The sequence below is a fragment of the Rhinichthys klamathensis genome, unplaced genomic scaffold (genome assembly GCF_029890125.1).
Source record: "Rhinichthys klamathensis goyatoka isolate OS25496 unplaced genomic scaffold, OSU_Roscu_1.1 h1tg000121l_1, whole genome shotgun sequence".
Classification (NCBI taxonomy): domain Eukaryota; kingdom Metazoa; phylum Chordata; class Actinopteri; order Cypriniformes; family Leuciscidae; genus Rhinichthys; species Rhinichthys klamathensis.
The window spans coordinates 5,992,501-6,007,234 of record NW_026606658.1 but is presented as its reverse complement, the minus strand read 5'-3'; the positions used below and the strand labels follow the sequence as shown (position 1 = coordinate 6,007,234).

The following is a 14,734-nucleotide window of genomic DNA, read 5'->3' as shown; positions in this document are numbered from 1 at the left end:
ACTGGCACCAACAACCATGCCATGTTCATAGTCACTTAAATCAATGTTTGGTTTGAACTTCAGTAAATCTTCTTGCCCATGTCAACATGCTTAAAGTTGCTGCTATGTGATTGGCTGATTAGATGTTTGCATTACCGTGCAGTTGAACAAGTATACCTAATATAAGTGACTGTTGTATAGTTCACATAAAAAAAAAAATGAAATGGTAAAATAAATGATAAAACCAGGATTGCATTATAGGTAAATGGGAAAAAAAGTGAATAACATGCTATTTAATTAGGGAAGCCTTGACTTTCATTTACACTTTTGGATCAACAATACATAAAATAAAACAATTGCATTATTGCAAGGAATAAAAATCTCTTCACCTGAAAATAAAATCCTTTTTTTATTCGTGAACAAAGAAGTAAACATGGCTATTTGTCTATTCAAAGCTTCTGTAATTCAATTATGCTGTTGGCAAACTTTTATGACATTGTTTGGAAAATTATACTTAACTTCTCTGTGAAAGAAATCAATGAAATAACTCCTTAAAAAGGTCGCGGTGAGATTCTTCGTTTAGCCAATCAGAATGTCACTGTCAGCTTGTCAATCATTTTGCGCGTTCACAGCGTGCTGTCCATGTATGGAAAGACCGAAGTCGATAGCGTGAAAGATGAACTTGGAATGGTTTTCATGAGTTGCATATGCTCAAGAGCACAGCCAGATGAAAACAACCTACTATTTATTCGTGAATTGGTTTCTCTATCTAGTAAAGTCACAGGTAAACTTTTTGTGCATTTTGCATTTGTTGCAAACATAAGAAACTGAGACTGTTCTCATGGTATAGTAGTAATATTGGGTTTTTATTAAGCAATCTCTTGAACCACAGTAATGTGTTTAGATTAGATAGGCCTCAGAAGTGAGAGGAATGCAGAGTCCCTAATGAGATTAATTTAATCAAAAACAAAAAAAACATAACCTTATATACAAGTGGATGGGGTGGGCATGTGCAATAGGTGCAGCGGGTAGTAAACTGGGATAAGGAACTTGGGAGAATATCGTGGCATTAGTACATGTAGCCTTTGGAGTAGGACTGAGGGCCCATGTTGGTGGCAGCTGGTTCGGGAGGGTAAGACGCTCCCTCATCGAGGTGAGACAGCGGCACCGTGTCCTCCTCATTGACGTAGCGCTCGAATTCTGCCTTCAGACTTGGCCGCTGATTGTCAGGAAAAGCCAAGGATATCAGTGCTTCCGGCTCACACACAAATTTGTAAACATAACGCTCACCTGCCACCTGGGGGGGGGGGGGGAGAGTAATTAAATAATACTACTAACAATAAGAATGAAATATTTCATAATCAATAATAATAATAATTAGTAGGACCCCCTTTTAACATCTCAATAACAACATTGAAGTATCAGGTTGATAAATCATGACTATAACTGAGATCTTCCAAGAATTTTTTTTCTGTTTTTCTATAGTTTATAAATAAATGAAATGAATTTTCACATTATGCACATACATACTTTAGAAGTACACACCTAGATTGAATTTAGTTTTGTAATATTGTACTTGAATTGTACAGTGTGTGTTTCCGCTGAAATTTACATTTCAGAAAGTGTAGGAACATTTGAATCCTTAATCCTTAAATTATTATTATTCGTTTTACGCAAATCATTCTGGACTCTATATTTGGAGTCTCTGGGACCCAAAATATAAAGTCTCAACTCAATGTGCGGGTTGAAGTGGGGGGGGAAACGGTATAGGAAACCATAAAATATGATGATGCAACAATAATACCTTTTGCATAATTCCCTTCTCATAATAGTAGCGCAAAGAGCGACTCAGTTTGTCGTAATTCATGGCTGGACGGTTCTTCTGCATCCCCCAGAGTCTTGCCACCTAGAGTATCAAAATAAGACAACACAAACCATAAGAGCAGGAAAGGACTGTACTGCAGTGCCTTAATCTGAGCACAAGAGGTCCTTGGTGACTGTACAACAGCTGAACTATGAAAAGGAAGGGCGAGTCCCTCCAAAATAATGCAGTTCCCCTTTATATAACCAAGTTACCACTAAACGCTAACCAAAAACACCGCACGGCACTTAGCACAAACTGCTAGTTGTCAAACCTAGAGGAAATACTTCTTTATCCTAAACTTCAAGGTTCAACTTGAGGGTCCTTAAGAAAAACTGTTGCTCCATCTTGGGCCAGTAAACTTGTGGGTCTGCTGACATTTGAGGAACTGATTGTTTGTTTGACTGTACGCTTTAATTACGATAGTAAAACTTTGGTTGTAATGAATGATTTATGCGTACAGTTGAGCAGAACTGATGGATGCATCTCTGCATGATAGTTTGCTGAGTCATGCCATTTAGCCGTCTACTGACCACAGACAATAGGAGGTTAACGCTCCTGTCTCGACCACTGCGGTGTGCTTAGACTCCGGCAAAATGGAAGGTTGTAATATTTGGTAATGGAGCCATTCTCCATTTTATTTCACTATGCTGTTAAGTGGGGTAAATAATGCATGGCAGCTAATGGAAAACTGGCATTGTGTGGATATGTTCTTAGACCCTGGGGAAGTGTGAGCTGATCGCAAGCAAATCTCTGAAACCCATTGTTTATTCTCTCTACAGTTTGCATCGAATTGATCTGAACCTCCCAATATTCCTATTTTCCTCTTAGATCTTTGTATGATCAATTGCTTTTCTGGATGAAAATCATATGTTGCCTCCTGATAACTCTTAAAAGCCTTATGTTTACCTCCTCTGGCTCAATGAGTTTAAATTCCATGCCACGGCCGGTCCATGCGATGAAGTGCGCATTGCCGGGGTCGTCGAGAAGGGCTACCAAAAACTGCCAGAGCTGCAGTGAGCCACGGCGCTGATATGGTGCACCCTCACGAAACACACCGCCCCCTTCCTGCTTCACCTCACCTGAACACAGGCAAAGAGATTGTCTATTAATTCACCTATAGATAACAATAGATCTAAAAACTGTTTTATAAGACACATGGTGATAAGGATTTGAACTGAAATTGCAAACATTTATACAGCGTGGTCCAAACGTCGGAGAGCACATTAAAAATTTAAGATTGAGAATCTAATTTAAACCCAATAAACAAAGGTTTAGAATGTTGAAGAAATGTTATGAGATAAAATGGATAAGAAACATTTAGGAATCTGCACTATTTCAAGTTCAGAAAATAATCAAATCTGTGATCATGTGACTCTTTGTACAGATGGTCAGATGCTTTGGGTCATTGGATGCTAGAGAACATGATCATGCAGCTTGAGTGCTGGGGGACAAACCAAATACTACGAAATATTCAAATTCATATTAACTTTTTAGTTTTTTGTCTGGTAAGAAAACAATTGTAATGGGAAAAAATAACATCTGGACAAGTGAGACTTACTTTCAAATTTCTCAGGAACAACGCGGGAATCATTTTCAAACATGTAGCCTGAGGAAAGGACAAGGGAATAATTAGTACTTTAATGTGGATACAAAGACGATCCACATAAGTTATACTGTGCTAATGTATTAATGGCAGTCATTAATAATAACAAGCATTCTCCTGTTTGACTTTTCAAATTGAGATCTATGAATACAGTAACTGTTTTCCAATTGATATTTAGGAATTCTTATAATGGGAAACATGGACTCTTGATTATTATTATTATTCAGTTATGTAGTACACTTATGAAGCAAGGAACAAAATTTCCTGTATCTAATGGCTCATTACAGAGATCAGCTAACAACTGAAAATACCCAAAATGGTGCTGCAAATGCAGCGAGCTGAGAGAAGGATTATTTTTCTTCACTCCAGGAAAAATACTCGTCTTTTCCAGTAGTAATATTTACCCTGGAATTCTTTAGGCAAGGGAGAAACAAATGTCCATGCCAACAGAAACACGGCCCCTCTGGCCTGGTTAGCCAGTGACCGCACAGTACCGGCCAATCCTGACGGTGTTGTGAGTGTGTGAAATGTACATTCTAGAACCATACTAGAGCAGCATGTTCTAGATGTCCTTACCTTCACTGTTGTGCTGTGGGTTGGGGTAGCCCTCGTTGTGATGGTACATGGATGGGCAACCAGGCACATCTGTAGGGCAAACACAAACTTGTGACCCTCAGTGATGGATGCATGCAAATGATTTCAAAACCTATATGCATATAGGCAGCATTTTAAGGCCTGGTAATCATCTTGATTATGTTGCCTCCTAAGATACCCAGCTTTAGACAAATTCTAAGGCAGCATCACATATTCTTCACAGACTACACAGAATGCATATAGACAAGTGAAAAAAAAGATAAGATAACACACTAGGCTAGATACATGTTGATTTAAAATAAACATGTTTCATTTAATACTGAAAAGAAAGCAATTTCAGAATTGCGATGTGTGAAAAAATATTTCCAAGATGGTGGACAAGACTAAACAAATGTTGATTTTACATAAAGTAGTACTTTGAACCTGAAAGGTACAGATAAAAAATATTCAGTGTAATTAAAAATGAATTATTTTACCCAGTGTTTGTGTGCTATGAATTTTTATGATAGCGCCAAGGTTCCCAAACTTTTTTGTCAGCCATATATGTAAAATATTTACTTGAAGTACCCACTTAGATATTTAATAATTCAATAATTTGACACATTAATCATTATTTATTGTTATTCTAAAACTAATTATAAAGACTGACAATTGTACTGTTAAATAAAAAATATATATTTGATCTTCTTTTTTTTCAAAATGAATATGTATGTCTTAAATTCTTTACTTTCAAACATTCAAACCCTCGAGCATGTTTCACCATTATCACTACTGAAGTCAATTTCAAGTTGCTCTCTTGTATGAAGCACTATTTGTGTGATTCGTGGCCTATGTAGAGAATGCCAAAACAGTCGCTCATGAGGTTATGTTGTGGTTGGGATATGCTGCCTTAGGAGGAAGCTGCCTATATAGGCAGTCGGCAGCGAGGCAGCGAGGCAGCTCACTATGTTTGAGAACCCAGCTAATCATTGCTAGTCCTCTTTAGGCACTATTTCTGTAGGGTGTGAGACCTGGTGAATCTGCAGATTTGATAACCTCTGCCACTGAGTGCTGCAAGGACAAAAGGTCCATTTGTCATAAAGTCATTTGTCATAATATCACCTGTCGGCAGCTTTATTTTTAGGCAGTAAAGAGCAGTGGATCTTGCACAGTACTGCAGGAAGCCAGAATCAGCTTTATAACTGTCATAGCCACCTATCTCCTTCTATATGTACTGGATAAATAAGAAACGGTTAGTCTGTGAGGTGGAGCCATGATTCATGGCTGGAGAATGCAGTGGCAGAGGCCATGATAAGATGTCACAGGGGAGAAAGAGCACTATTCTCATACATGATAGAGCTCAAATTAATGTCACTGTTGACAGAGCTGTCGGGCTGTAACTTATTCCATTTACTGAAAAACTGTCACTGGACCCCTTCTGAAACAAACTGGGTTGCGTGTCCCAAAAGCACCGTGAGCCCAAGTTGATTGTGGAGACCGTTGCCACCAGTGTTCTCTACGATCAACTTAGCTCAAGCTTTTGGGAAACGTAGCCCAGTATGGAAGGGCTGCACGATTTGGGGGAAAATCTAATTGAAATAATAATAATAATTATTATTATTATTATAAAAATATAAACACAATAATTCATATTACTATTATAATATTTACTTAAGAAGCACTTTTTGCCTTATAAAAGTGTCTCTTATTCATGGTTTTGGTTTCATATTGATGTTGGCATATGTCTGTGGCAGAGCGGCGGCCTGGGCAGGGATGAATCTACTGATAACATGCTGTACTCCACCTCAGATAGGGCGGTCTATCCTCACACAAACATCCTTTTGTTCCAGACTATCGCATCCAAAGTTGCCACATATCAGCATGTATGAATCTGAGTAGTATCAGCCTTTCTCAGTGGTATTAGTACCAAACAGTGTTATTTAGTATTATTATTTATATATGCTTTAACTTTAATTTGTTTTTATTTCAGGTTTAGTCATTTTAGTACTTCAGCTTATTTTCATATTGTTTGATTTCAGCTTTATTTCAATTACAGAAAACTATTTTTAATTGTTTTTGTTAACCACAACAACACAGGCACAAAAAAAGACAACTTGTAGGCCTACCTCAAAACTAGGAGGGAACAAAAGAACCCAGAAAAGGTCATGCTTGTATTTTTTTTCCATTTAAAGAATCAGTTGAACTGGTAACTTTGTTATTTATGCTCATCTATATGCAATGTTTGTTAGATCACTGTTGTTTGTAGTCTTTCACAGAGCACTGATAAGTTGGACCTGCGTAGGGTGTTGTGTTTCGACCCTGTGTCAGTCACTAAGTCGAGTGGGAGGAGGTGAGCTCGCCTGTGTTGTGAGTCTATGGCCTGAGCCCCCCGGCTACTATGGCCTGAGCCCCCCCCCCCCCCCACCCCCCAAACACACACACACACACCTCCCGCTCGCTCGACCAAGCCAGCGCACGGGCTCGGGTTACTGAGGCTACGCTCATTTTTCCATTATGAGTTCATCTGCCTGCAGAAAAAGGAAGCCGCTGCTGCAACCCTACACCCGCGAGCGCTCCGCTGGGGATTCTAGTCTTTCCAGTGCCCTCCATTTTCTCAATGAAATTCCTATGCCTCCCTCCCTCTCAAAGAACACAGGCAGAAGAGGAGGGGTGAAGGAGCAGGAGCGGGGAGAAGTACAGAAACACTGTTGAGACCTTTGCAAAGTGTCAGTGGATGTGGAAGCAGAGAAGAACAAACAAAATCTCTTTGAAAAAAGAGACTTTTCAGTTTGTCAACCAACTTACTGTTTACATTAGTGGCCTAATGTGGTTTAATTATTCAGGAAGAGAGAGGAAAGAAGACACCATTTAAAAGCAAATGAATGCACTTTGTTTCATCAGAATGTTTTGTGACTCACGTACCAGGTTCGTAAGTGTAGTCAGTGGGTTCCTGTTTGACCATCATATGGGCAGGAGGAAACCTCTGAGGATGTGTCCCGGCCATGTGGGCCACTCGGTCGTACAGAGGGTCCAGGTACTCCTGCTTGAAGTTCTGCTGAGGAGGATAAGGCAAGCAGGGGTCAGAGTGTTGCCTATGGTAACTGCCACCTCCGCCCCCGCTGGTGTGGGCCGGATGCATGCGCTGCAAGGCCTGGCCTTGGGAAGAGAATGGTGGGCACATCTCTGCAGAGCCGGAAGGGAACCTGGAACTGGGAGGGAAAATGAAGCTTTGATTATCACACAGGATCTTAAAAACTCTGTTACAATGCAAGTATGCTTTCTTAACTGTTCTCTTTCGATTTTTATTATAAAATTTAATAAACGCTACTATTCAAAAATGTGCACTGATATTAAAATTCTGGCCAATACTAATAATCACTTAAATATTATAAGCACGATAAATATTATAAGCACTAAAAACTAAAGTCAATCATTTTAAATGCTATAAACTGAATTTGGCATCACAACATTATAATGTATGAATATTGGATATTAATTTTGAGATTTGCTACACATCTTAAAAAATATTACATTTAACAGTGCTATTAAATTAAATGTAAACACTGAAGAAATAAGCATTCACAATGAAATATCTAAATGGATTCACATGTAGTATTCAAAATCACTGATTTTAGTTTCTCAGCCCAAAACTTATGCATGTCATATATCATGCAGTCAAATCCCTCAAAAGTAGACACACCTACACATTCTTTATCATTATTGTTACCTGGGGTTCATGGGGTAACTGTGGCTGTGGCAGGCGTGGGATTGGCTAGCTGAGGGTGGATTCATGTACCCTGACTCCGGCCGAGTTCCCACTGTTGGTTTAGGGGAGTAATGCTGCATAGGGGACATGGGTGTCCCTGGACAAGAGCTCTTAGATCCTCCTGCTGATGCTGTTGTTGCTGCCACAGCTGCTCTCTTCTGCTCATAGGCACTGCAGGGCACACAGACACTTTCAAAATCAACAATGCATTTCTTTAGCTTTAGATCATGTATTGATGTATCGTCGACTATGAACACTTTTATATCTCTGGGGTAGTAGATTTGTATATTTTTCTCTTTAAATAAAGGCCACATTAAAACCATAAAAGTGTATGTATAGATTTTACTTTTGCTTTACGCATGAGACTTTCATTATTAAAATATGAAAATGCGAAATAAAATATTGATTATTAATTTTTAAATTATCTAAATTATCTATTTTAATATTTATGTAAAAAAAACAAAAAAGAAGGATTTCTGACCCGGTTCCTATCTCCAATTATGTGTAAAAAAAAATATTATTTAATTGTATTTAATTAAATAAAATGTGACATTAGCCATAGCAAGACAAGTCTGCCATTTTATTCATAAAAAATGTTTAAAACGTTTCCACCACAGAATATTATTAAACACATTGCATCATTTGGGATGCAGAAATGACAATGTGGTGTAAGTGTTCATGACTTTCTGAAAGTCCATGACTTTCAGAGGTTGTGTGTTACTGTTAAGACAATCAATATATATTGATATATAGAGATTAAGACATTTATAGCAGGGTTCCTCAAATCCAGCCCTGGAGGTCCACGGTTCAGAGTTTAGCTCAAATCCTGATCAAACTTACCTTAACTGTAAAGACCTTGATAAGCTTGCTCAGGTGTCTTTGATTAGGGTTGGAGTTAAACTTTGCAGGGCAGTGACCCCCACCCCCCCCCCCCCCCCCCCCCCCCCCGGGGCCGGATATGAGGAACCCTGCATTATAGTGTGAAATGTGTGTTTTAAGAATCTATTTTCTGTGCTTCTTGTCCATAAGGCCTTAAGAGCCCATAGATGAAGAAACACCTGTTTAAAGGGTTAGTTCACCCAAAAATGAAAATTCTGTCAGTAATTACTCACCCTCATGTTGTTCCAACCCCGTAAGACTTTCGTTCATCTTCGGAACACAAATTAAGATATATTTGATTAAATCTGAGAGCTGGATCACTCATCCATAGGCTTCTTAAGGGATCGAAACTGACCGGCCCAAAAGTTATGAAAGACATTGTTAAAATAGTCCGAGTGACTACAGTGGCTCAATCTTAAGTTTATCAAGCGACGAGAATACTTTTTGTGCACAAAAAAACAAACAAAAATAACGACTTTATTCAACTAATCATTTACTTCTCTGTGGGCCATGATATTTCACGTAGTGAAACTACGCAAAGCTTCTAGGTTGCACATCACGCATCACACACATGACCAGCGTCAGCCAATAGTGAGCCTACGTGTGACGTGCAACCTAGAAGCTTTGCGCAATATCACTACGTGAAATATCACGGCCGTACAGAGAAGTAAATGATTAGTTGAATAAAGTCGTTATTTTTGATTGTTTTTTGCACACAAAAAGTATTCTCGTCGCTTGATAAACTTAAGGTTGAGCCACTGTAGTCACTCGGACTATTTTAACAATGTCTTTCATAACTTTTGGGCCGGTCAGTTTCGATCCCTTAAGAAGCCTATGGATGAGTGATCCAGCTCTCAGATTTAATCCAATATATCTTAATTTGTGTTCCGAAGATGAACGAAAGTCTTACGGGGTTGGAACAACATGAGGGTGAGTAATTACTGACAGAATTTTCATTTTTGGGTGAACTAACCCTTTAAGTCATAAAAGTATGAAATCGTGTGAGATCCATCTAGCAACAGCATCCGGCTTTTGACTGACCTGGTGTAAAGGCACTGCTCTCCATTGGGGTAGCTGAAGCTCTGCTTGTGGCTGCAAGACTGGCTGGGGTCTGAACCTGGACTTTGAGGCTCTTTCTTAATCGTCACAGGCGGGCTGTGGAATGCCACTGCTGAGATACAGAGAAACAGGTTCATTAATGAACAACATTCCAGTCAATTCCTGTCTAGAGAAATGACACACTGTTCTAAAAATACAACAAGAGTATACAATCTAGAGTAAAGATACACATTTTTGTATCCCAATTTCTTTAAAGGGCTTAGTTTGTCCTTAGCCATATAAGGGCAGTAGATCATGCCAACGTTATCGCTTAACTCCACCACGCATAAAACTTATTCCCCCCAGTTTCCCAGACAATGCTTAAGCTAGTCCCAAACTAAACTGCATGTTTGAGCTGTTTTAACTGAAAGCAACTTGCACAGACATATATTAAAATATGTCAGTGCCATTGTTTTGTCTAAAGATGCACACCAGTAATGTTTTTTTTTCTAATGCAAGATTATAAAAGCTACTTAAATGTCCAAATTAAACTAAGGCCTAATCCTGACTTAATCTAAGCTCTGTCTGTGAAACCAGGCCATTGTCCCCAAGACTTGACTTTAAAGTAAATTATAAACATCCACTAGCATTAAGAAGTTACTTTAAAATCACTTCCATTAATCAATACTGAAAAGTGGACATAATCATTTTAGTTTAATTATTAAATGTGCATTAGATTCATAATTATTTCCCGATTTTTTTTTTTTTCTTCAACCCTTTCAAAGCACAGAACATTCATTGGCTGCGGTTAAATGTGTATGTATTTTATAAACGCATCAGCAGCTGGTCATTTACATAAGAATTGTTTCTGTTTCTTCAGTCCAGCTTTTAGGGATTTTGGCATTTAGTTGAGGAGTAGCAGAGGAGCCGCCCAGCATGCGTGGGGTCTGGGTCTAAACCGCAGTGCTGTTTATTATTGGAGGGGAGCAGCCAGGCTCAAAGACGGCACGGTACAGGATGTTTTTCTGGGCCGCTCAGGGTAAACAGCAGCAGCTGTGCTCTTCCAGCTGAGCAGCAACTCTGTGTTTATGGCTGTTTATGTGTTGATTTGTCGTGGGCGCAGACCTGACAGAACAGGCACTGCTGAAACCCAAGCCCAGGTAATTGCATATTTCATTCACAAAAACAAGAACAAAAATGGGGGAAAGGCCTTCCAATACTGTAACACAGCAGCACAGCGTCCTGCCCTCTCAAGGCAATACTTAAATCGAAAGAGACCAAATCTGAACAGAATGAGTAATGAGTCTGCATATACAGACTCCAAAGCTAACTGTGTGATTTGTATATATATATATATACATTTCTGAAATACATTACTTGGACACAGTCACCTCTGATAACAGATAACACTCTAAATTGTAGACATGGATTTTCTGTAAAGCTACTTTGAAACGATATGTATTGTGAAAAGCGCTATAAAAATAAATATTTGTAGATTTGACAGATTGAAAAATAATCTTATATCAGTACTATGCTTTTATAATGGACTGCTCATTTGATCAATAAGGCTGCAAGTTCTTTTAGAAATTCATTACGAACATAAAATCACTGTAGACACTAAAACCACTCTATTAATGTAATGAATCATTCCTCTCTAAATACACTAAAATGGGATGGAGCACCAAACGAGGATTTCACAAGGGGACACCTCGGGAACGTGTAACATTGTCAAGACATATCCGTCTGTCGTTAAATCTCCCTGAGTTTACAGACTGATGGCAGTCGAGTAAACAGAGATCTGACAATGAAGGAAGCTCTTGTTCTTTATTTGGTGCATGTAATTTGGCCAAAGCTCTTAGTTTCTGCTTTCTCTCCTGGCGATTCATGTGAAGGTTACATCAGTGTTCCCTAAAACCACTCATATTTCTTAGGTTTAGTTTCTAGAGGGGGCTTGAGGTTTGTGAGCGTATGTGTGTTCGGGTCTTATAAATCACGTAGGCGTGATTTAAGTCATAAAAGTATGACCTTGACCTCATATACTGAATTCATATTTACTTTATATTGACATTTTACTGTAATGACTTCAAACATATTGTTGGACTAATTGGACTGGAATTAAAACAAGCCATTTAGTCTTTTTTCCAATGTTTGGTTTTGTATGGCTTTTTAAACTGAAGTTATTCAGCCAACAGTCATGTTTTTTTTATTATTAAATGTCTCTAAATTACCAATTTTGCATGTAGGCCCTATATTAATTTTAAAGTCTGATCAGGGAAATTCATCAATAATATGTGCTCCCTTTTGTTTTATCCCAATATTATTAAAACACAACGTTTAATCGGTAATTCTTATCCTCTATAAAAGGATGAATTGCATGTTTTCTTCAAATTTTCGACAAAAAAAAGAAAAAAAAGAATAAGAATTCCGGCCCTTGACCTAAAATGAGTTTGACGCCTCTGGTGAATGTAATCTGCCACATAAGGCTATAAATCCTGTGACATGTAGATTTAAATAATGCTCTCCTTACAAACGAGTGCATTTAACATTCACACCTCCCTTCAAGCTACATCTAAGTGTGAAAAACCAGTAGCATTGTACCTAAACGACAAGAGTGTCTCCATTCAGGATGAGCCTTTAGAGACAGGCTGGGATAGAGGTGAGAGCTGAACTTTACATATGTAAATAGCACGATTCAGTGAAGAGGATAAGGGGTGAAAGGTGATGGTCATGGTTGAGTGCTTTAGGAAGTAGGGGATCATTATGGAGGGGCATTCAGTCAACTCCCACCACAAACAAATCTCAGGACCCCGATACCCCCCTGCCCCAAACAAAAAAAAAAGATCCACCAGCTGTGACAGATGGAGGTGGTGGCTTTAGCCGAGAGCTCTTGGGGATCGTCCTCGGAGACTGTTAAAGTACAAGTAATCACTAGTAAATGTATTTCGAATAAAAGTACCATTGTTGAAATCAGGAGTGTTTGAGCAGTGCTTTGGATGAAGAAAATCCAATTTCAGTCACTGTTAACTAAGGCAGGACAGCTTTGTTTCTGAGTTAAACCATAACTCTACTGATCATCTGGACAGTATTGTATATTAATGTCAGGCTCACATCCTGGAAATGTTCAGCTTATGACAGCTACAGTTGAGGCCAACCGTATCAACTCAACAGGTACAATGAGCTAGAGTTTGAGCAATAATATCTCAAGACTCTAAACCTTTCATATCGTACCAGAGGAATGCTGTGGCCTGTCGTCAGATAAAACACAAATCCTGAGCAGAACGAGTCTTTATGCAAAGACTGTTTGATAAAAAGCACAGAACAAAGGATTATCGTATTTCTTTAGTCTGGTGTGATGTGAACAAATCCTTCATGCGCATTTGATATATGAGCTGATGTTGTGATAAAATCGGATTTTAGATTATGATAACAGTCTGCCTGACGGTCAGTGGAGTGATGCCACCTGGCGTCCCACTGTCCATTTGAGACCAACAGTGACAAATCAATAAGAACAACAAGGATGCCAATTATGTCTGAATGGCTTAAAGGTTGAAATGGCAGTATTGATTTTGGGCAGCCCACTTAACACGGCTCTCAAAACTTGCTTGTTTCCTTTTAAGTACAGCCTGTCATGAAGTGCATCATGTGTTTAATTGAAATAAAAGTGACAGCATCACAAAACAGAATGTCACTCTTATAATACCGGTAATTCATTTGGGAATGTCAAAACAGAATTCTAGTCAAACAACCGTTATTGTCTCCATGTAAACTACAAAAACACACGAATTTGTGTAAATGGTGATGTCACGCGCATTTTTTATTGTCAAGCACTTGGTTTTTCTTTACAAAGTGACATCGCCAACTACTGGCCTGACATGCATAATTGAGTTGTTTTCTCTGTACGCGAAAAAAAACAAAAGAAAAACTTTTTCGTTTTTAGTATCATTGTCGTGTAAACGTACCCAAACAATCATATAGATTTTTAAAAATGTTTTCGAAAAAAAGTCTCTTATGTGCACCAAGGCTGCATTTATTTGATCAAAAATATACAGTAAAACAGTGATAGTGTTAAATATTGCAATTTAAAATAACTACTTTCTATTTTAATACATTTTAAAATGTAATTTATTCCTGTAATGACAAAGCTGAATTTTCAGCAGTCATTACTCCAGTCTTCAGTGTCACATGATCCTTCAGAAATCATTCTAATATGCTCAAGTAACATTTATAAATTAACAGTTGTGCTATTTCATATTTTTGTGGAAACTGTGATACTCTTTTACCAGAATTATTTGATAAACAAAAAGTTTAATAGAACAGCATTTATTTGAAATAGAAATAATTTGTAACATTATAAATGTATTTTTTACTGACATGTGATTAATTTAATACGTCCCTTCTGAATAAATGTAAAAAATCGTACTGACCCCTTTTTGGTAGTGTGTATAATGGCTTGGTGAACAATACAAAGATACGAAGTTGTTTTTGGTTTAAGTAGAAAAGAAGCTATTTTAAATGGTTCTTTTTTTCATTTGAGGGGGTTTGATATAAATCAACCATTATTAAAATGATCATTGGAAAGTCCGGGGAGGGACAAGAATGATAGAAAAGACTGTTCTTTCAGCTAGAGATTTTGCAGAAACAATGCTGTCATCTCAGCACAGAACAGCAACACATGGCGGACATGTGGTGTCCATGTCAACACGATCAGAATGAAAGAGAGTGCAAGCAAGAGAACGCAAACAAAAAAGGAAGTTCTGGCTTCTCTCAGATGGTGATTGGCCAGGGGTTTTCCATAAAAGAAAAATGCTTTCTTGGGTTTGACTGTCACTTCAGAGTGTCAGCAACTTCCCTTTTGGGTATCAGACGGCTATTGGTAGCTCAAAATTGTTGACAAACTTGAATGACAGGATAATTTGAGTCTCCTGTGAAGCAAAATTTGTGTGCTCTCAATGTCCTTTGTTTGAAAACACAGCTTTCGGATGGTGTTTTAATGTTTTTGAGTAGTAAATGTCACATCGTGATTGGGTGTGGA

General features: G+C 38.3%; 1 protein-coding gene across 2 annotated transcripts in view; it reads right to left on the bottom strand.

The window, feature by feature from the left end:
- Positions 1–826: 826 nt before the first annotated feature.
- Positions 827–14,734, bottom strand: part of etv4 (ETS variant transcription factor 4) — a 28,563-nt gene continuing 14,655 nt past the window's right edge. Inside the window, exons 5-12 of one of the 2 annotated variants that reach the window (XM_056255710.1) lie at positions 9,706–9,832; positions 7,747–7,956; positions 6,942–7,228; positions 4,023–4,091; positions 3,402–3,449; positions 2,750–2,922; positions 1,784–1,885; positions 827–1,276 (exon numbers count right to left, since the gene is read on the bottom strand). In XM_056255710.1, coding sequence (XP_056111685.1) covers positions 1,049–1,276; positions 1,784–1,885; positions 2,750–2,922; positions 3,402–3,449; positions 4,023–4,091; positions 6,942–7,228; positions 7,747–7,956; positions 9,706–9,832 — 1,244 coding nt within the window. In that variant the 3' untranslated portion in view covers positions 827–1,048. Of the gene's footprint in view, positions 1,277–1,783; positions 1,886–2,749; positions 2,923–3,401; positions 3,450–4,022; positions 4,092–6,941; positions 7,229–7,746; positions 7,957–9,705; positions 9,836–14,734 lie in introns of both variants that reach the window. The other variant, XM_056255709.1, reaches the window with a different exon arrangement.